At 41.1% G+C, this 22,219-nt stretch overlaps 1 protein-coding gene across 1 annotated transcript in view; it reads right to left on the bottom strand.

Annotated features, from left to right (window-relative positions):
- Positions 1-22,219, bottom strand: part of LOC122815565 (protein mono-ADP-ribosyltransferase PARP12-like) — an 882,722-nt gene that overhangs the window by 515,959 nt on the left and 344,544 nt on the right. The window contains exon 4 of the mRNA XM_044088162.1: positions 13,378-13,479. Coding sequence (XP_043944097.1) covers positions 13,378-13,479 — 102 coding nt within the window. The remainder of the gene's footprint in view (positions 1-13,377; positions 13,480-22,219) is intronic.

Genomic DNA, 22,219 nt, shown 5'->3' with positions numbered 1-22,219 from the left:
GCCCAGAATTAGTCTCCAGGCATTGTCCTTTCTGGGGACTAGAAAGAGTCTTGAGTAAAATCCTTGGCCTTGCTCCCGTGTAGGTACCAGTCGAATGGATCTCATGTCCATGAGAGCTGTAATTTGTTTTTGTGCCTCTGCCCATTGATTTTGTGGCAGGTTTGGCATTCCTCTGTTCGTTGGCAAGGTGTGGAAATGGAATCTGTATCCTCGTGAAATTATGTCTAGGACCCATTTGTCCTTTGTGACGATGTGCCAGTTGTCTGAAAAAAGTGCTAGTTTTCCTCCCAAGGGAGCTGCCAAGAGAGTGTTGCTTGGCCATATGAGGTGTAAGTCATTGAGTTTGCCTTCTAGTAGTTTGGGGCCTGTCTTCTCCTCCCTTCTGTGTTGCAGTGCCCCATTGTCGAGGTTTGTATTGGGCTTGTGGTTGCCCTCTGCCTCTTGGGCGTCTGTATTTACCCCTCTGTGGTCTGTCAATAGCTGGAAAGGACCAATTTTTTGTTGGCCAATTTCTGCTGAAGCGAGGGGACTGTACCTGTAGAAAATCTTTGACTGTCTGCATAGTTTTTGCCTTATCCTCCATTTTCTTTAAGACTTCTTCTGTTTTAACTCCAAATAGGACATCCTGCTGTAAGGGAGCATCTAGAAGCTTTGCTTTAACATGATCAGGCAGAGTTTGTTCCTTTAACCAAGCATGCCTACGTATAACAGACCCAGTGACAGCTGCCCTGCAGGAAGCCTTCAAAGAATTAAACTCACATTGTAAAATATGTTTGCCCACCTTTTCAGTTGCATGCAGCAGATCCTGCATTTCTTTCAGTTCAGACTGTTGAGGGAGTGTGCTCATTTTTTGTCTTAACTGAGACATCAGAAATTTCTGATATTTTTAGCATGTGAAATTGACAATTTAGTGCTCTCATAGCTAGAGTGGCTGAGGTGTAAACCTTTTTCCCCCACCTGTCTAGTGCTCTGGAGTCCCTTTCAGAGGGTACAGACTTTTTTGCCATAGAAGCCTTAGCCCCTTTGGGACCCTGGGAGATAGTCTCTGGATCAGCAACAGGGCTTTTATAAAGGCATTTGTGGGAGTCAGGCATTCTATAATATCTGTCTGGTTTGGCTGGAGCAGGAGGCAGAGAATCTGGATTCAAACTAGATTCTAAGTAAACATCATCCACAATGTCTAAAACTGGGGGGATGGCAAGAGGTCTGTGCTGGGGGAGTAAAAGAAACTCTCTGAGCCTTTTCTTAGAGTCAGAGTAGTCCTGACCTTCCCAGTGAAAATGTTCCCTCATAGTGTGTAAAGTTTCCCCAAAGGAGTAGTCTTCAGGGGGAGAAGCTGAGGGAATGGAATCCTCAGCATCAGAATCTTCATAAGGGGGGAAATAGACACTTGATCAGAGGAGGCATAATCTTCCTCTTGTCTAGGCCTTTTGTTGGGGGGGGTGGGGGTGGGAACACCTGATTAAAGAGATCAAATCTTCCGCCATTTTAAGCATCTGTTTCTTAGGCATGGGACCTTGAACTGGAGACTGAAGTGCAGTCTTTTTTGGCTTAATAGGAGTCCGAAGCTTAGGATACATTTTTATGGTGAGCGTCGTCGGTCTGAAGACACCTTCAGAATCCGAAGGTGTTTCTGCAGCACCGACATCTCTTTCTGCAGTGTCATCGGTAGGCTAAACAAAATGGCTGCGTGGGCCTAGCACTCTCCGCCAAAGGTTCCAAAGCGGTCTCAGGTTCCAAATCTGCGGTAGCCAGGGGCTGCATAGGAGCCTCACTGAAAATTGGTGAACCAGAGACCGGCCCAGCCAAGGCCTGCCTGTCCTTATCCTTGCGTTTTTTATGTACGCCGGAAGTCGGTTGCTCCGACTGCATTGTGTAGTTAAATTTTCTACCGAAGTAGTGTCGTGTGAAATCAAAGCGTCTTTTTATAGTACGCTTATTGAACCTAGCACAAAAGCAACAACCAGTGACGTTGTGGTCTGGGCCTAGGCAAGGTATACAGTAAGAAAGAAAATCCTTATGAGGTATTTGCTTCCCACAAGAAATACAATTGTTAACTTTTTCTGACATCGGTCTGAGGCAAGAAAAGTTTCCCCAACGGGGTACTTAGCTTTATTGAAGATTTTGGATCTGAAATTCGACTTTGAAAATCTCAAGAGTCAGCCGACCGGCACTTGCGAACTGCTTCTGCTTCGGGCACCGCGCTGCAAGAAAGACTGAAGAAAATGGTGTCAGATGCATTATATATACCCCTGGCGCACTGACGTCAGGGAAGAAGCGACAGCAACCGACGCCGGACCAAGACTTTGGAATTCAGGCTGACTGCGGGACCACCTGACGACAAGATAATCCAAGTGTGATGACTGCAGCAGGGTAACACGATGAGCATCTGTACACTCCTGCCACTAGGGTGCAGGGGAACCTTCTCTAAAAAAAAGATGGCCTGGATCAGTGCTCAAGTTATCCAAACAAAGCTAGATTCATCAGGCCTGAATCTGATCTATGCTACAGCAACAAGGCGCACCAATCTCAGAAAGAAACAGTTCAAATAAGCAGGCACAGTAAGCCTGTGACCAGAAATTCCCAACTCAGAAGAGCAGAATCCAGCCTCTCCTCCCACAAGAGTGCAAACCACAAACCTTCTTAATGTAAAATAGCTGGCCTGAAGCCCAAGTGCTTAAACCAGAACTAATACACTTTTAGAATAGCAGACACTGAGCCTTCAATCAGCAATTCCCAGCTTAGAAGGATGTAAGCTACCTGTCTTGCCACAACAATGCAGACCACAAACCTTCTTAATGTAAAACAACTGGCAGATAAAGAAACACCTGTACATAAACCAAACCAAAAAATATCTAGTGTTAAGTATGACTCAGCATCACAACTTCACATGCAATTGATATCCTTACAACTATAAACATGATAAAAACTAATACCTCTGGTCATACCTTGTGCAGACAGCCATGCTGCCTGGATCCCTGATGTTCCTGCATACCATAAATCAGATGTAATGAATCTTAGAGTAACAAAGAGTTTTGGAACGACTTGCAGCTACTAATACAAACAACAAGATAATACTACATAGCTGGACCATCTGCAGTTGAAACTCTCTGGGGGCAGTACCAGCTGTGCTCCAACATGCAGTGCCACACTGTGGCACTCTGTGGAAGTGCCAGGGACTCTTCCATCTCAATAAAAGGTGGTTCAGTCAATGCACAACCACTTGTCGACCTATGTTCCTGTCTCCTGACTTCTGCTCTTTGGGTGGCAGCATGGATCATATCAGTGGTCCTGAGGTGGATCATGTCATAACTACTGTCCTGACCACCCAATTCACTGATATGCTGACAGTTTCAGCCCAGGCATGGCCAAGGAAGGGGTGGTCAGTGACATGAACAGCAAAAAGCTGTTGGACATGGAGAAGGAAGGTATGTAGGACCACCTCGTTCTCAGCAGCTGTGAAGTTTGGCTTGTGGTTGGATGTTGATGGGCCACTAGATGTAGCATTTGTTTTCTTCTTGCCCAGTTATTAAGACATAGCTCTACTGGTATGGAAAACAGTGAAAGTAACAGCCTCTTTCTTGCACAGGCCTTACAAATCCTTACACCACTCCTATCCTATAGGCCATATAAGATGCTGCATTTGTGCCTGACAGGTATCTGTACCCACAGTCTTTAAGTAAATATCATGCATGTATGTGTGTTGAGCACATAATCTTGCCAAAACAAGCACAGAAGTGCAAATGAAGAAGGACACATGGTTATTACAATAGCACTGTGGCACACAATAGTAAATAGTATTGAACAATGCTCTGAATATGAGCTCAGAGGTGCAACTCCCACCTACCTTAACAATCCTGCAGTGTACTACATTCAGTACACTTGCAATGTACCCCTTAAGACACTTTTGGTCAATATGTTTAAAAGTACTGACAACATGATATCCCTTATAGGCACCAGGGTAAACAGCAGCCAAATGCTACTATTGTACAAAAGTGAAGCACATATCTCAGTCAGAAGGAAAGACTTCAGCAAAAACACTATCATTAGGATTCAAACCCCTTTACCAGTGTTTTCTTCTATACAGTGATGAGGCTCAGGGCTTCTCATTACACTTACAGCATGTAGTTTCACCACTCTGGGCCATGATGATTATATTAATTACGGATCACCTTGTTACTGTTTCTGAATCGCTCCATTTGTGTGATGATCATGCCTAGTAAACACTGTAGAGATTTTTTGCCATGCACATGCCTGAGCACCTGCAGACAGCTCTGAAAACATGCCGGATGCCAATTATTTTAGGGGTGAGAGAAATGTCATCCCATATTTAATCATCTGCAGATACAGTCACTGTAGAGCATGCATTCTCAGCAGCATACACAGAGATGAAAGACTGGCATGGTTTACACCTTAAAGTGCCATTGGAGTAATAAAAATATGGTATGCATATTGTCTCACTTTGCCATCTCAATACACAGCAGACTTTACATGCAAGAACTGTTCTGAGCATCAGCAGTGTACCATGTTTCACTGGGAATCTTCTAGGTGGGACATCAAGGTCAGTGATGGAGAGGTTAGTTATCCTTTTAGAGCAAGATGTGCTGTAAGGAGGAGCCCAAGATTTTTTTGGGCATCATCCGTAAGCAGTACAGCTGGAGGCTCCTGCTATACCAGGCCCCAGTACAAAGCAGAAGCAAGGCTGTCACCCAAGCTACTGCCATCCAATCTACTTGGGATCAGTGCCCTCACCATTACAGTGACATGAGGTGTTGCAATCCTGACCTACATTGCTGATGGAAAGAAGAAATTAAGGTGCAGTCACCCTCTGTACTTTAAGTATTAATTATTATAGATATTAAGATATTCTGCCACTGAATCCCCTTTTTGTGTCTCTAGCACTTGAAGAGATTGCAAAAAATAGGTAGTTGCACAGTAACAGACTGAAGCACCTAAGAGAGCACTGGGGTGAGTATATATACTTTCATAAAATGCTTTGCTTCTAATAGCAACATTCTACACCAATTCCACAGCTGTCAGTACTATTGTAGCTCAAAGTTAACAGTGTCACCATGCAGTGTTAGAAGAGAGTTTCTGAATGCCTCTTCCAGTATAAGTGGACAAGTGGCTCATGATGTTAAGTCTTTTGTTTTCACATTGTGAGGATGCCAGTGGGTTCCAACCCCCAACACTATATTTGTGCTTGCATGAAAACTATTTTGTACATATTTTTCTGCCTCACTAATATCACTGCAGCAGTATGTGTGTCATTTTATGTAAGATAATTTTTAGTACTTTGGTGGACATTTTACAATGCAAAATACAAATTTGTTTCTTTTCACTATTAAATGTAATTGAAACATGCATTTTCTGAGAAGCAGGTGTACTTTGTATATGTACAGTATTCTCAGACATCAAATTGTACCTCTTACCACAGGCAACCATTGCTCTGCATAAATAGTTCCTACTATTAATCTTGAATCGGACAGACTGCCATGTGCAGATGCCTGTTGGTTTAGGTCTCTTCCTTGCGCGTGCTCGCGCACGCACGCACGCACGCACACACACACACACACACACACACACACACACACACACACACACACACACACACACACACATATGCTTACATTCTAAAAAGGCAAGCTGACTTATGCAATTCATGTGAAGTTATGTGTTTTGAATGTATATTATGTTTAAGTGTATCATTAACATAGTTAAAAATGCATTTTTCACTGTGTTTGAATTTCTCATCCCCAACTTCTTTTATGCTATCCTTTCTAACCTGCATCCATCCCACTGGCAAGAGCTGTTGGCCCCCTACACATGGCAGCAGCAGCAGCATTACTACCACTAGTGGAAGCACCCAGCACATTTGGGTTCCAGCCTGTACAGTTGCCTCCACACCTCCTTGCACCATAAGCTTCAGGCAGCCCTGCACCATAAACGGATACAGTTGTACCCAGCTGTTGCAGTACAAGTGGAGGTAACATTCTTGTCACCAGTCAGGAGCTGGCAGAGCTTGTGGGGAGAAAGGAGGGCAGGGTGGGTATAATGGACAGGAGGTTGGATGCCTGAATTGGCCACAAAGAAACCCTGTTCTGGTGACTACTTGAGGAATGTCCCTGACCAGCATTACCTCTACCTTTTGAGCCAGGGCCCAATGGTGACAGTAGGCAAGGTGACAGGTAATCTCCCACTGGGTCTCAGCTGGCAGATACTGCAACAGCAGACACCCAGTCCTATCTCCCAACCTGTTGTTCCTCTCGCTTTTGTGTCCATGCCCACTCCTGTTGGTTTTACAGTCCTCCTCTCACCATTTTCCTACCTTTGTTTTTCTGATGTCTCCTTCACCATTATGTTCCCACTTTCTCATTGTGTTGCTCCATAATGTATCCATCATGTGTGTCTTTCCTTGTTCCCTAATTTAACTCTCTTACCACCCTCTTAATTCCCTTACTTCCTTCTCCAACATTTCATAAAAAAGGGTACTTCCCCCGCAAAAAAAGTATCTGCCTCTTACCCCACCTCCATCCTGCACATTCCTTATTTGTTCACCTTCTGTTCTGCCCTCTGCTTGTTTCTCCTTTTCATCTCTTTCCAATAATCCCATTTCCAATCTTTAATTTGGTCATAGAAAAACAGATAAACGCACCACACACATGCTCAATATATATATATATATATATATATATATATATATATATATATATATCACTTTCCTATTTGTGGTTGCAGTATGTGCAATGAGTTGAGATGAGCACCGTCCATGCCCATTTACAACCCATGAGAAGTGTCACTGCTCATTGTATAGCAAAAGTGAAGTCCAATCCATGCCATGTCCTACATGTATTGGCTTTGTGCAATTGACAATTATGAAATAGTGTAAAGCAGGTGGCATTAGTCTCACTACTAACATGGTTCAGTTTGTTGATTAAGTGATTTGTAGATTGTTATTCCACCAATTGGATGGTTCATCTCCCCTCAGGACTGTATATTTGTTTTTCACTCTCACCTAATATGTGATTACTGACATCCACTACTATGACTGCTTTTATGGCTGTCTTTTTTATTGCATTGTTTTGGTAGCACATCACTGAAGAGGGGAATGGTTTTGGTAGCATATTACTGAAGGGGGGAGTGAGTTCAAATCTCCTGAGGCCTATATTCTTTTCTGCTTCTAGTCTCTGAATGTAATACAAGCATTTGCTATGAGCTTCCCAGATACCATTCTCTTTGAATGCTTCTATGGTTCACCTTGCTAACACACTGCTTGTTAGACACTTGTTACAAAATGTTTCTTGTTCAAATCTCCTCAGGCATGTTTTTTTTTGCTTTCAGTCTGTGAATGAGTAACAATCATCTGCTATGAGCTTCCCTGATAGCATTTTGTTTGACTGCTTCTATGGCTCACCTTGTAAAGTAAGTGCTTGCAACAGTGGAACTAAAAAAGTACATGGTTCACATCCTTTCAGGGTTCAGTAGGTGCTTTATTTATGACATTTGCATTATAATACATGTGCACTAATCAGACTTTGATAAGGTCAGGACTGGTGTAGGATGGTAAATCTTGTTACTTTTCTCTGTCCTCCCTATCCTGTGTGTGTTTCACATTTTCTAAGTTCAAGAAATTCAAACTCATATCTGCGTATATGTTTCATATCCCCATCTCCACTGTCTTCTGTTCCCTGACTATCACCATCTTTGCAGTCTTCTCTCCATGGCCTTTGTACCTCCTCTACTCTCACCCCAAAGCAGACTTCCCTCAGCAAGACATTCTTCTGCATATCTGTATCCCTCAGTTTAAGTAAAAGAACAGCACATCAGTACTACTAACTGTGTGCATAACCTCACATCATCTACCACAGGGGCTCATTCTCCATCAGTGTTTACAACAGCTGTTCTTGCTTTGCTGTGGTCATGGGTTGATCTAACATGATCTTCCTGTGGGTCTCTAGTGTGGTTGTAATGAGGGGCTGCACTTCACACACACCTCGCAGCATGCATTGCTAATGAGTCTTGGGGCTTGTCATGCATGGAACTGCAATTAGTGTTGGATTGGACAAGATTGTGAATACTAGGGATCAGAAACTGTACACGCCATTAACCCAAACCTATATAATTAAAACACATTGTACCAACAGTAAATAAAATATGCTGTTATCATATACAAAAAGGATGAATGCATAAGGGAAATGTTATCAAACCCTACATTTAATATTAAATTTTTTGTAAGTGTAACAGGTTTTAAGACTGCATTTAATATTTAAATAACCACTTAACCCAGGTTATTTGCATTCAACCGTATTTGTCAAAATAACTCAAGAGTCTCTGATTACCCAGATCACTTGCACGTGGATCATCTCCTACCTCTTCCAAAACAAAAAAGCAATTTTTTAAATTACTTTATCAAAGTAAATGCTTAAAACAGTATTGTTCCTATTTATAGTTTTAATACATACGAGTGCTTATGTATTCTTTTTTGTTTGTTTGTATTTTGTTGTTTTTGTTTTGATCATGTTATCTCCTTTTTTGTTCACTAGGGAATTTTTTACACCATGAAAATTCTCATCTTCATCATACACACTTCTGGTATAAACGTTTGGTTTCTCCCTCTTATGTTATTTTCCTTGGTTTGACGGTTAACAAAACGTGCACGTGTTACATTCTATCATGCTTTTCTCAGCCAATTGTTTGTTGTCATTATTTTAATTTTACGTCAGATTCTGTATTTATCTTGAATTGTTTAATAAACTATTTGCATAACATTTAATATAGGAATGGCCCTTCTTAGTGTGTAACTGGTAAACAATCCATTTTTCACATTCCTTAACATTATTACAACAATAAAACTAAAAAAGTGTATAGAAGTGGAGCAACAGCAGGCAAATACACTGATGTAATATATCCTTCGAAATTTATTGAGCACAGATTCCAACGTAAGATAAGCGCTTTCGCTAATCAAGCTTCTTCAGATCCATATACTTTGTGCTTCATGACTCAAAACATTTAAATACAAATTCAAAAATCTAAAAGCCAATCATGTTCAAACATCAATCAACGTTTTAAAGACATACACTTGATCTCATTTAAAACGGAAGTCAATATCTTCCTATAAGAACATATTTAAAAGTATAACTGCATATAAAAAACATACAGGTGAATTCTTTATAAGAATCTATACATCTATATCTATATATATATATATATATATATATATATATTGATGAAATAGATGTATGATACATTCAAAATACAAATAACATATATAAAAAATATATATAAAATATATATATATATGTATATATGATATATATATAACACAAACAAGGGAACCCTAACTGATACATCTATTTAATGTGTCACCGCTTTCTCAACTTGGGCTTAATCGAAGCCCTTTCATTTAGCCCATGTCCCCTATCAGCCCTTAAACGGATGATCCACTCATTCTCCCTGTCCTCAGTATGATTTCTGATGTCACCACTTCTCATACTAGGTATTATTACTTCAAGAGCTCTAAACAGGAACTGATGACTAATGTCATGCTGTGTAATGTGTTTGGCCAGAGCATTATGCTCTGAATGCTTCCTTATATGATATAGATGTTCACGAATCCTCTCCTTAAAGGCTCTATTCATTTTTCCAACATAAAAGGAGGTGCAAACCTGGCATACTGCTAAATAGACTAGATGTACCGTCATACAATCTGCCTTGGCTGATAAAATAAATTCTCTTCTCAGATCAGGGTGAAAGAAACGCTTATTGGTGTCTATATGTGAGCAAAAATTACATTGCCCACAAGGTCTGGTGGATACATCCTCGTGGACAACTTGATAATCTCTAGGGTAACATAAGAATCTCTTCAGGTTCCTTTTATTCCTATATAAGAAGCAAGGTTGTTCACCAACAATCTTCTTAATGTTACCATCTAGCTGTAAAATAGACCAATTCTTGTTCATAATATCTCTAAGTTCCTGGTTGTCACTGGTATAAAAGGCTGGAATTTTAACAAAGTTGATAGTATTATATCCCTCTGAATGATTATTGGGTAATGGGGGCCCAAAATAAGGTGCTGCAGTACCATCACGTAAATTAGTCACTGTCTCAAAGTGTTTATCTATTTCGGAACTCTTATATCCTCTATCTAGGAATTTAGATCTCAAGATATCAAGTTCAACAGAAAAATCTCCATCTAAGGGATTCAATCTGGATACCCTCATGCCTTGACCTTTCACAATATTTCTAAACACAAAGGTAGGATGCATACTAGATCTCATTAATAATGTGTTGAAATGGCATGGTTTATGGTAGACCCCAGTATTAAATAATCCACTTGATAGCCTTTCTATATATATATATCCAAGAAATCTATCCTCTGCTTAGAGCTATTGATAGTAAACTTCAAAAATTCTGTTAAACTATTCATTTTATTGAATAAGATACCTAGTTTTACTATTTTGATTAGTAACGTAGCATTTACTGGACTGGTTTGCGGTTCCGTTTGGTATTTTGTATTATTACAACAATGCTAAAATTTCAGAATCCTTAACACTGAAAGCCAAGTACCATATCTAACAACTTTTATCTCTCAAAATTAAACAAGGCACCTTTAAAATCATAACAGAGGGTCCAAACCACAGCATTTAAATGTTCTTATGTAAATTTGCATCCTATATTCCCTTTACTGTAACGTTACCAAAGATCCAAAGTATTTTTTTTTCAACAAAATGTCAGTCTCTGATAAGATTACATTAGCTGCAAAGTTTTCACTGGAGCATCTGTTTGGTGAAGTGTGATTTGCCAAACTATCCAAGACCCATTACAATGTCTTACCCCTTTTCAGGCAGTGACTTTACTCTTAAGTTGCAAGTACTCTTCCAGACTCATAAACGTTATCTCTGCCCAAGACAAGTTTAACCAGATTACCACTATGCACCTTCAATTATAAATGTAGTGGATGTATACTTTGGCCCTGGCTACAGAAAAGGCTGAAAAAAGTAACAATTCAATGCACTTTTATATAATATTATTCTTGAAAATTATGGAATGAGCTCAAATGTCAATGATCCTAGATGAATATGTCTATCCCCTTTTATACAGATTAATGCAAATGTATATTTTATTGAAAAATTACAGTGTATGTTTCAGTACTGCCTTAACAACATACGTCACTTTGAAAAATTATCAAACCCTCGTCTAAACATAACTTGAGTGAGTTTCATGGGATGCATCATCATTGGCAGTCATGCTGTTCACTCATAACTGATGCACAGCCCCATGTCTCATCCAGTTACTCAAGCTGCTGTTATTAGTACCCTGCACCAACTATGTAAACAGCCTTCTGTAATTAGCCTAGCAACTTTACTTACTATATTGGTTCCATCTGCATTATATAAATATTGTTGTTTCATCTTCTGCATCTCCTGTAAATGCATTTGTAGTGTACACTAAAACTATAGTTTACAAATTCATGCTCTTAACTATGCAGGTGCATACATGTTCATGCTTTATTCAACACATATCTGCATGTATTCTTGTATATAATATGCCCATTTGTTACAAATTTTTACTGTGATGGTATGTGTCATGTTTGTTTCTGCCTTTGGGCCCGTCTCGTGACTGAAAAGGGTCCTTGTATTAGTCTTCTGACCCGGTAAATAAACTAAAATAAATAAATAAAAACATTACTGGACAAAACCAATCTTACTGAATGAAACCAAATTCTTCATCATGACAGTCTGTTTTCTCAACGATTATTACTGTGGCAAAAGTACTTTTCCATCTAACAAGTCTTTGGGGTGTCACTGAAGCTTGTTTTTGTTTTTTCAATATGCAAAAGACACTGAAATGATGGTCACTGCTCCTAATGAAAAAAAAAAAAAAGCTACATTTTGTGTGGTACTAAATTACCTGGAGTTAAAGCCAAGACTCAGCAGTCTGAGTGCTCCAAGAAGGGCATTACTCAAGAAGGCAATGACTAGTAGGTAGACGGCAGCACTAGGGTGCAGAGGGATAAAGTCCTGACCACAGCCCAGATTAGTAGCTCAGCCATCTGAGGTGCTGACAAAGGAACATGGTTGTGCCCATCCAGGGAAGAGGAGGGAGGGAGAGGTGCACAGAGGGAATACATCACAGTTTCATTTTCCTGGAGGAGACCAGGGAAACAACCACAAAGTGATGCCTGAAGGTGGGTGGGGTATCCTGATAACATCGGCCCCTTCTGCAAGTGAGGGATGATTCAGCACTGACATCAATTGTATGTTACACTCTCAAGGTTTTACTGGACGCATGAAGGGAAGGTGAAGTTAATGAAAAAAATAGTCACAACAGTAGAATGATGGGGTCACAGGATGCCTCAATCTCCTTGCTGGCCCCAACCCTAATTCAGAGCTAGTCCAGGGAAGTCAGGAGGTGTAGGGAGACCAGACAGTCAAGGATAGGTACTGAGGTAAGCTGTGTGGGAGAAAAAGAAAGCTCTGAAAAATATAAAACACCCAGAGCAAGGTGAGTTTACATGCAGAATGTACTAGATTCAACATGAGAAAGAGTACTAAAAGGGGGGCGAACAATAAAGAGAATGACATGAAGGCTCTAATATAGTGTGAAATAATCCAGTAAAATAAATTCGAAGCCAAGTGTGACAAGTGGCACAGATTAGGTAGAGATATCCATAAACAGAGTCTATCACAAACATTGTTAAGAAAAAGTAATGCAATAATATTTAATGCAGTTAAAATGGTCCTACTTAACACAAAAATAAATGTGAAAGCAAGCAAAAATCCTGGGTTGATTCAGCAGAACTATGCTCAGTTACAGTTGGATAATAACACTGATATTATTAAGATCACTGGTTAGACAGGGGGAAAAAGCCAAAATAGAATATCAGTCATAAACTGAGTATAATTAATGTATTCCACATTAGGGTAGATATACAACAGACGTGCAAATATATATGACAATACGCAAGAGGGATTAAACTGAACTGTTCTGAAAAAATATTCAGATTTTTTTCAGTAAAGTTTTCAATTATATGCTGCTCACACAACATATTAGAAAACATTACTTCACTAAACAAGTGGGACATTTCCCCGTATGTATGGTTATCAGAAGGACAATGAATAATTTCAAAAGCCATCTAACTAGTTACGAGGCTGTCCTAAGTAAAATACAATTAAAAAAAGATGTACGGAATCACATATGGCAATAATCCTTTATGAGGATGTCCTAAGTATAGTACAACAGAAAAACTGACACTGAATCACATGCAACAATGAGCCTGAGTAAAGGTTAGCAGAAAATCAAAGTGTGGTCATTAGCATTATGCAGTTTAAAAACTAAAGCAATTCCTTTCTTGAAAAATACATGCCAATAACCTACCTTTAAAGCTACAGAATTTAGTGATGTGGTACAAACAGATTTCTTCATTGTCTGACTCAGTGCTGGACTTTATAGATAGCTGCTGAATGGATGGCATCACATCTATGAAAAAAAAGATTAGTTATTAAATCAAATTTTTGCAACCTTGTTCCTTCATGTAAAAAACACTGATTAACTGATTAATTTCTTTGTCAGTGGTAGGGAGTCATCACTTCTCATGAACTCTTTAGAGATGAAGCTTTAGCAAACTATTATTTAAAGTATTTTACTCAGACACAGTTACCCCCATGTCTCCCGTTCTTTTAGTAAACCACTGTTACTCAAAGACTAGCTGAGAACATTTCAGACAGCATAACAGAAACAGCAGACACATTTACTTATTCAGCTCACTTTCTTTATAAAGCTAGAATTACTGATTATGATTGTGGTGGGAGGGGGTTATTAATCCATTTTCACAGAAAATCTGGGACATGCCTAAGCTGAATATTGCATTTGGTGTCCCTACTGATTATTACTTGCAGTTTTCATGAGACACTTCTTCCAGCCTCAACCCCATAAAACAGACTTTCAAGGCATCATCTCCATGAAACAAATAAAAAAGCATTTTTACTGGGGGCAAGCCATCATTATCCCCCAAATCACCCTTTATTTACATACCCTAACTCTACACAAAAAAATTCAGAAACAAGGTAAAATTGAAGCATGTTGAATTATTGCTAGTAAACAAATATAAATTACATTGGCAGTGATTTCCTAAGGGAACAGTGATTGGCGAGTTGAAAATCAAGGAAGAAATATCAACCGAATTTAAATTTGTTCATTCTGCACTTGGTCAACTGTACAGACACCTTGGTAAAGACTGAACTGAGAGTATCTCTGTAAAGTCAGGATCCCCAGATGGTGCCATGGATTTCCTGTGTGACTAGGGAGAAGGTGCTAACTATTCACATATGCAAACTGCAAGTAACAGAACCAGCACTTCCCATGCCTTCAGAAGAAAAAAGAACTGAATCACAGACAGTTGACCAAGGAACTCAATGTTTGCGCAACAATAAGATTGCACACGCTGTAGCAAAAGCCATTATATCCCCAATCCACAAAGATACATTCTGCCATAAGAAACCTCTACAGAAAGAAATTCACAGGCTGAAAGCTTTCATCATTTCAAAATTAAATGTGATTAAGTTAAAGACAGGATTGAGAAGACATCAATGTTGGCTTAGGATACAGCTAACATGCTGAGTGCTGCACAGTGCACAAAAGCATTTCCGTTTAATTCTCTATCTACTTTTGACAAAGTACAATTGTGTACACTTACCATAAATGTAGATGTTCGAGTGTATTCACTGTTGCAGTCATTACATTTGGGTAATCTGCTGGCAGGTTGCCTCAGTGGGCCTGATTAACAAAGTCTTGGGTCCTGCATTGGATGTTGTCCCTTCTTCCATGACGTCAGGTCGTCAGGGGTATAAAACATGCAGCCAACGTCATTACATCAGTTTTTCTTGCCCCAAATGCCAGGTGCCCCCCTAATGGGGAACAAATAAACAGAAAAACACAAAAGTATACCTCCAACCAAAAGCAAATACACCAAAAAGGCTTTTAAGCATAGTAAAGGAAAGTAGAGCTATAGTCAGAAAAACTAGGGGGCTGGAAGGAGGGTAACCAGGACTGCAACAGTGAATACACTCGAACATCTACATTTATGGTAAGTGTTCACAACTGTACTATATTCTTCATGTTTCACTGTTGCAGTCATTACATTTGGGTAGATTCCCAAAGCTAAAGATGGGAGGAGGACTTTAGATAAAATTAGGACCAGCTATAAGGCCCTGCACGACAGCAGTAGCAAAACCAGCTCTGGATTTAGAGAAAATTGGTAAATGGTAATGCTTGGTGAAAGTATGTACAGAACTCCAGGCAGCAGCTTCTAGGATATCCCTGGTAGGAGCACCTCTGAGAAAGGCTGCAGAAGTAGATGCAGCCCTGGTGGAGTGAGATCTGATCCCATGGGAGATAGGTTTTCCATGGTGCTTATAGCAGAAATGAATATAATGGCTTATCCATTTAGAAATGGTTTGTTTTAAAATAGCCTTCCCCTCTGCCCCTGCAGCAAATGCTACCAGCAGTTGGTCAGATTTTCTTCGAGATTTAGTCCTGTCCAAGTAGAATCTTAGTTGTCTGTGCACATCCAAGGAATGCAGAATCGTTCCCCTTTGTTCTGTGGATTGGGAAAGAAGATTGGCAAATGAATGGACTGATTAAGAGCCACACTGGAAACCACCTTGGGCATGAAGGATGGATTGGTCCTGAGAGATACCCTGTCCGCATGAAAGATGATGAAAGGTTCCACTGCCATAAGGACCTGTAATTCAGATATCCTTCTAGCTGAAGTGATTGCTAAAAGGAAGGCTGTCTTCCAAGAAAGAAATTTTAAGTCTGCAGTAGCAGCTGGCTCGAAAGGAGGTAGAGTGAGTTTCTCCAAAACAAAGTTAAGGTCCCAGGCAGGGGTAGGAGCTCTCCTGGGTGGTCTCAAGTTTTTTGCCCCTCTGAGATACTGCTTGAGCAGAGGATGAGAGAAGAGGGGTGGTTTCGTGTTATAGTGTGCTGAAATAGCTGAGGTGTGGATTTTAATGGAGGAAAAAGACAGGCCCTTTTGAAGCATCTCAGTTAAGTATTGTAAAATCTGAGGTAAAGTGGGCACTGCTGTGCTCATCCCTAGAGATTGGTTCCAGGCACATAAACTTTTCCATTTGTCAGCATAAGATTTTCTAGTACTAGGTCTCCTTACCTCCAAGATGACATCCATCACAGGTTTGCTGAAGGATGATAAGGGTGAATTTAAGTGATTAGCCAGGCTGCAAGGTTTAATGTTGGAAGCTGAGGGTGCAGAATTTGGTTCTCCTGCTGAGACAACAGGGAAGAGGTCTGAGGCAGGTGCCAAGGAGATATTTGCGACACAATGCGCAGGATGGGGGTACCAGTGTTGGCACGGCCAGTCTAGAGCAATCAAAATCATCCTTGGTTTGTCCTGTTTGACTTTTAGTAAAACTTTGGAGAGGAGAGGCAGAGGGGGAAAAGCGTTGACTGATAGGTTTTTCCAGCTGAAGGACAGAGCATCCACTTTCCAGACTTGTTTGTGGGGAGTCCTTGTGCAAAACTTGTCCAACTGGTAGTTCTGGGGGGGAGAATAGATCTATGTCTGGGCTCCCCCATTTGCTTGTCAACATGTTGAAAATCCGTGGTTCCAGTTTCCACTCGTGTGGGCCCATGAGGTTTCTGCTCAGTCCGTCTGCCAGTGTATTCAATTTTCCTGGCAGGAATTGAGCTTGTAGATGCACTTGGTAGCACAAGGCTGTGTTCCACAATGCCATGGCTAGACTGCAGAGGGGGTAGGAATGTGTACCCCCCTGCTTGTTTATGTACCACTTAACTGTGGTGTTGTGCGTCAGGGCATTCTGTACAGCTAACATTTCTTTTTGATTGATATGTAGGTGCATTTGATTTGGGTTCCATTTGCCCTGAATGCACTTCCCTGCCAGGTGAGCCCCCCATGCATAGTCTGATGCATCTGTAGTTAGGGTTTGGGTGGCAGGGGGTAGTGTGAATGGTAATACCTTGTTTTGGTGGCAGGCTTCTGCCCACCACAGGAACTCCAGGCGTAGGCAAGGTATGATAGGAATCATTGTTTCCAGGCTGTGACAATGTTGACTCCATAGACGTTTTAGATACCACTGTAGTTTCCTCATATGCAGTCTTGCACATGGAATTAGAAGAATGCGGGAGGCCATGAACCCCAAGGCTTACAGCATTTGTCTTGCAAATAGCAGGGTTTTTGTGGCCACTTGTTTGAAGTAAGTTACCAAATTAATTTGCTTCTCTGGCATGAGGAAAGCCATCTGGGAAGTTGTATTCAAGCTTGCACCCAGGAATGTAATCTGTTGACAGGGTACCAGTTATGATTTCTTTTTGTTTATGGTGTACCCAGGACAAGTTAGAACCCTTTTTACAAATGCCAGATGATTTAAAAGTATGCCCTGGTTTTCTGCCTGAATTAGATAATCGTCCATTCATGGATATATTTGAATATTTCTTTGCCTGCAAAATGCAATAACTGGAGCCAGGCACTTTGTGAATACCCTGGGAGCAGTAGACAAGCCAAAGGGCAGTGCAGAGAACTGATAATGCAAGTACCTTCTGCAAGATTCCCGGATTGGGATGTGCAGGTAAGCTTCTTTTAAATCTAGAGTTGCCAACCAGGCGTCTTTGCCTAGCATAGGAAGTAACTGGTGAAGAGTCAGCATCTTGAATTTTGGAATCTCTGGAAAGGTGTTTAGAGTAGACAGGTCCAGGATTGGATGCCATGATTTGTCTTTTCTGGGTACCAAAAAAAGCCTTGAATAGAAACCTTGTCCCTTTTCCTCTTCTGGCACCAGTTGAATAGCCCCCATGCTTAAGAGAGAAAATACTTATTTTTGAGCCTCTGCCCACTGATTCGGGGGCAGGTTTGGCCACCCGTTTGGTGCTGGCAATGTGTGGAAGTGAAATCTGTATCCCTGGGACACTATATTTAAAACCCATTTGTCCAGGGTTATGAGTTCCTAGTTCTTTGCATGAAGAGCAATCTTTCCCCCCAAAGGGGCGGTTAAAAGATAAGTGCTTGGTAATTTTAAAATAAGTCATTGAGACTGTTTACTATATGGGGCTGTCTTGTTATTTCCAGATTTGGAAGTGAAGCCCCCCCCCCATTGCTTAGTTTTGAGAGTCCCCTGGGGCTGAAACCTGGGGTTTTTGCTGTGTCTGGGTTTGGCTTGAGATGATCTGGAAGGGGCTGGAAAGGACCAATTCTTAGTAGGCCAATGCCTGCTAAATCTTGGAGGTTGCACTTGTAAGAAATATTTAACAGTTTGCATAGATTTAGCTTTATCTTCCATCCTTTTTAGAACTTCTTCAGCCTTATTGCCAAACAGGTGGTCCTGATTTAAAGGAGCATCCAACAATTTTGCTTTAACATGATCAGGCAAAGATTGCTCCTTAAGCCAAGCATGCCTTCTAAGCACAGACCCAGTAACAGCAGCCCTGCAGGAGGCCTCTAAAGAATCAAAACCACATTGCAAAGTATGTTTTCCAACTTGTTCAGCAGAATGCATTAAATCCTGTAAATCTTTATTTTCCACACAGTCAGGAATCAACATAATTTTCTGTTTAAGTAGTCCAGTAATATGCTGTTGACATTTTAACATATGAAATTGGCAGTTTAATGCTCTGATTGCCAACTCGCAGAAGTATAAACCTTTTTACCCCATCTATCCAGCGCCCTGGAGTCTCTATCAGAAGGGGTAGGACTTTTAGCAGTAGAAGCCTTAATGCCCTTGGGCCCCTGAGAAATGATTTCTGGATCTGCAACAGGATTTTTGAAAAGGAACTTGTGGGACTCAGGAACCCTGTAGTATCTGTCAGATTTACTAGGAGCCAGAGGCAGGGAATCAGGGGCCAAACTGGATTCCAAGAACACATCATCAACAATGTCTAGTACAGGAGGTATAGCCAAAGGCCTATGCTGAGGTAGAAGCAGGAAATCCCTAAGCCTGTTTTTTGAATCAGAAAATTCCTGGCTTTCCCAGTGGAAATGCTCCCTCAAAGTATGTAAGTTTTCCCCAAAAGAAAAATCCTCGGGAGGGGAAGCAGAGGGAATGGAGTCCTCTGCATCAAAATCCTCATAAGTAGGTATGGGCAAATCCAGGTCATTAAAAGAGTCAGAAGAAACAGAATCCTGATCAGAAGATTCATAATCAAGTTCAGCACTAGGCCTCTTGAGGGGGGGGGGGGGGTTGACTACCCCTGATTAGAGTAATTAGATCTTCAGCCATTTTTATCATTTGATTTTTAGGCATAGGGGCCTGAACATGTGGCCTGGGCATTGCTTTTTTAGACACGGATCGAGATAGGCCTTAGTAATGAAGGTGGTATCAATTTAATATACAAGTCTGTAGGCCTGAATACACCCTCAGAAGCCGGTGCCTCCACAGTGGCTCTGGACGCATCCAAGATAGAGACATCCGCGGGTTCCATAGGTGGAGCATCTCGTGGCATACCGGACTCCGAATGAGTCTCAGTAGAGGCATGTGAATCAGGAGTAGCGGGCATCAGGGGCTGCGAATGCACCTCACTGAGTACCGGCGAACTGGTGACTGGCTTAGGAGAAGCATCGTCGGCAGTTTTGGACCTCAGCGGCCTATCTCTGTCTTTATCTTTGTGTTTTTTCAGAATTCCGGTAGTCGGATGGCTAACCAACGACATTTCTGGATAATTAAACCAAGAACCAAAATATTTAGAGTAAAAAATGTACCGATGATGGATAGTGCACTGATTAAATAAAGCACAAAACCAACAGCAAGGTATGTCGTGGTCAGGGCCTAGGCAAGGAATACATTACGAATGAAAATCTTTATGAGGTATTTGCTTTCCACAAGTAATGCAATTATTAACTTTTACTGACATCGGTGCAGAGCAAGAAAAAGTTTCCCCAATGGGGTACTTACCTTTAAGTTGAAGACTTTGGTTCTGAAACTCGAAAACGAAAATTTCAGGAGTCGGCCAACCGGCACTTGAGAATTGCTTCTGCTTCGGGCACCGCACGGCAAGAAAGACTGATGTAATGACGTCGGCTGCATGTTTTATACCCCTGACAACCTGACATCATGGAAGAAGGGACAGCATCCGACGCAGGACCCAAGACTTTGTTAATCAGGCTGACTGAGGGCAACCTGCCAGCAGATTACCCAAATGTAATGACTGCAACAGTGAAACACGAAGAACATCCAGGTTTACTCCATCACTTTAGCCCCAAGTAAATTCTTTTTCTTGCACTGTTTTTCTCCACTAGTCCCCAACATAGTCTTGCCCATTATTTGTATGTGCTGATGTTCGGCATAAATTCATAGTCCTCCTTTTGTTGGGGGCTCACCTTCACAGACAGATGCAGAATTTATCCTTCAGCAATCTAGCAAGAAGCAAGAATGCTCCATTGATAACTGTTTCTTGCCACTTACAACTTGCAACATTTTGTCTATTAATGTCAAGAAAAATCTTACTGAAAAAGGATGAAAAGTTTGTGATGCATCATTAGACTCCAGTTCATACTTTAAATAAAACCTAAAAGTTTTATTCTTGGATGAGTCTGTGTTCCTTCTCAAAATGAGTTAAGAATATGCACTTAGATAATGCATTTGAACTAAACCCCAGTTTCTCTGTCATGCTTCTTATGTCCAATATGCAGACCTGAGGTATTCTGCATGCTGGGTCTTTCAACTTGTTACTTTGCAAAGTCTGAGCACAGCAGTGTGGCAACTTGGCATACATATCAGACATCCCTGGCTACATCTATCCAGGTGGCCCATTAGTGCAGTCAGTGGCTAGTTCCACTACCATCATCAGCACCATTTTCCAAGTTTTCTACACTTTGACTTTCTCTGTAATTGGAACTGTTTTGGCTTCTGCTCTGATGTCATAATTTCTTTGTCTATCCCACAGTGTGTATTCTATCACATATCTAAGGCACTTCATCTCCATCAGATCTGGCTTCCTCAACAGCTCTGCCTTCACTACCAAAATTCCTGTAACCTACATTGATACCATTTGCATGGTTTCACCATTGTTTTGTACACTTTATTTTTCCGTTTCTTTGACTCTCCTCTGTCACTCACTACCTCTGACACTCTGTGCCAGCTGGCTGAAGTACCTCTGATTGTAGCTTTGACCTCTTTGTTTAGACTTCTCTTCTTATCAACAAAACCTCCCAGATGCCTGATGCTGTCAACTTGTTAAACTATATTCTGTTCTGCCTCAACTTTCAGCTTTGTCTGACTTTCTCCATTTGCTGCTATGACAAAAAATAGTTGTTTAAAATCTTACCATAACCATAGATGTCCTTCTCTTCCATGTTGTAAAATTCTTGGTGTAGGATTTCCCACCTTAGGTGATCCCATACATCGGCTCCTATACAAAAGCTTCAGCTTGGCTGCCATAATTGCATGGGACGTCACACGCATGGCCATAAACCAGGGGCCTTAAATGTGATGTCTCTAGGCACAGACCTCAGAACTTGAAAGCCCAGCACGACAGTTCTAAACAGAGTACATAGGATCAAAGTGCCATTTGGTGTCTAAATTGGCCATAGAGTAGTGTATAACCACCAGGAGACCTCAGACAGGTGTAATGTGAGAGAGAGAAGGTTTGAACAGGGGGTTAGGTGGGTGGGAAGGAATACTGCAACATGGAAGAGAAGGACATCTATGGTTATGTTAAGATTTTACACAACTATTCTATGTCCGTCTATTCCTATGTTGCAGTATTCCTGGTGTGGGAGAGTACCACAGCTTAGATGGAAAGAAGGGAGGAGGCAGAAGTAGCTGATTTCACAAAGCCCTGCAAAATTGCTCTAGCAAAACCTGCACATGCACTGGAGACATTGGCTAGCTTGTAGTGTTTGGTGAAAGTGTGAATGGTGGACCATGTAACTGTTTCCAGGATGGATGCAGTGTCCCGGCCCTTTAGGAAGGCTTTGGAGGCTGCCACTGCCCTTGTAGAGTGAGCCTTTACTCCCTGTGGAAATGTTTTGGCAGGGTGTGTGTAATATTGGCAAATGGTTTTCCTTATCCAACATGAGATGGTTTGTTTGGAGACTGCATTGCCCAGGGCCCTAAGGTGGAAGAAAACAAAAAGCTGGTTGAATTTTCTTATGGAACTGGTTTTGTCTAGGTAAAACCTTAGCTGTCTGTGTACATCCAGGGAGTGGAGTATTCTCTCACTGGTGGGAGAGGAGAAGAAAGTGGGTAAATTA

Source organism: Protopterus annectens, chromosome 11.part0 (assembly GCF_019279795.1).
Source record: "Protopterus annectens isolate FY-2018-M chromosome 11.part0, PAN1.0, whole genome shotgun sequence".
Taxonomy (NCBI): domain Eukaryota; kingdom Metazoa; phylum Chordata; order Ceratodontiformes; family Protopteridae; genus Protopterus; species Protopterus annectens.
This window is presented reverse-complemented; position numbering and strand designations above follow the sequence as displayed.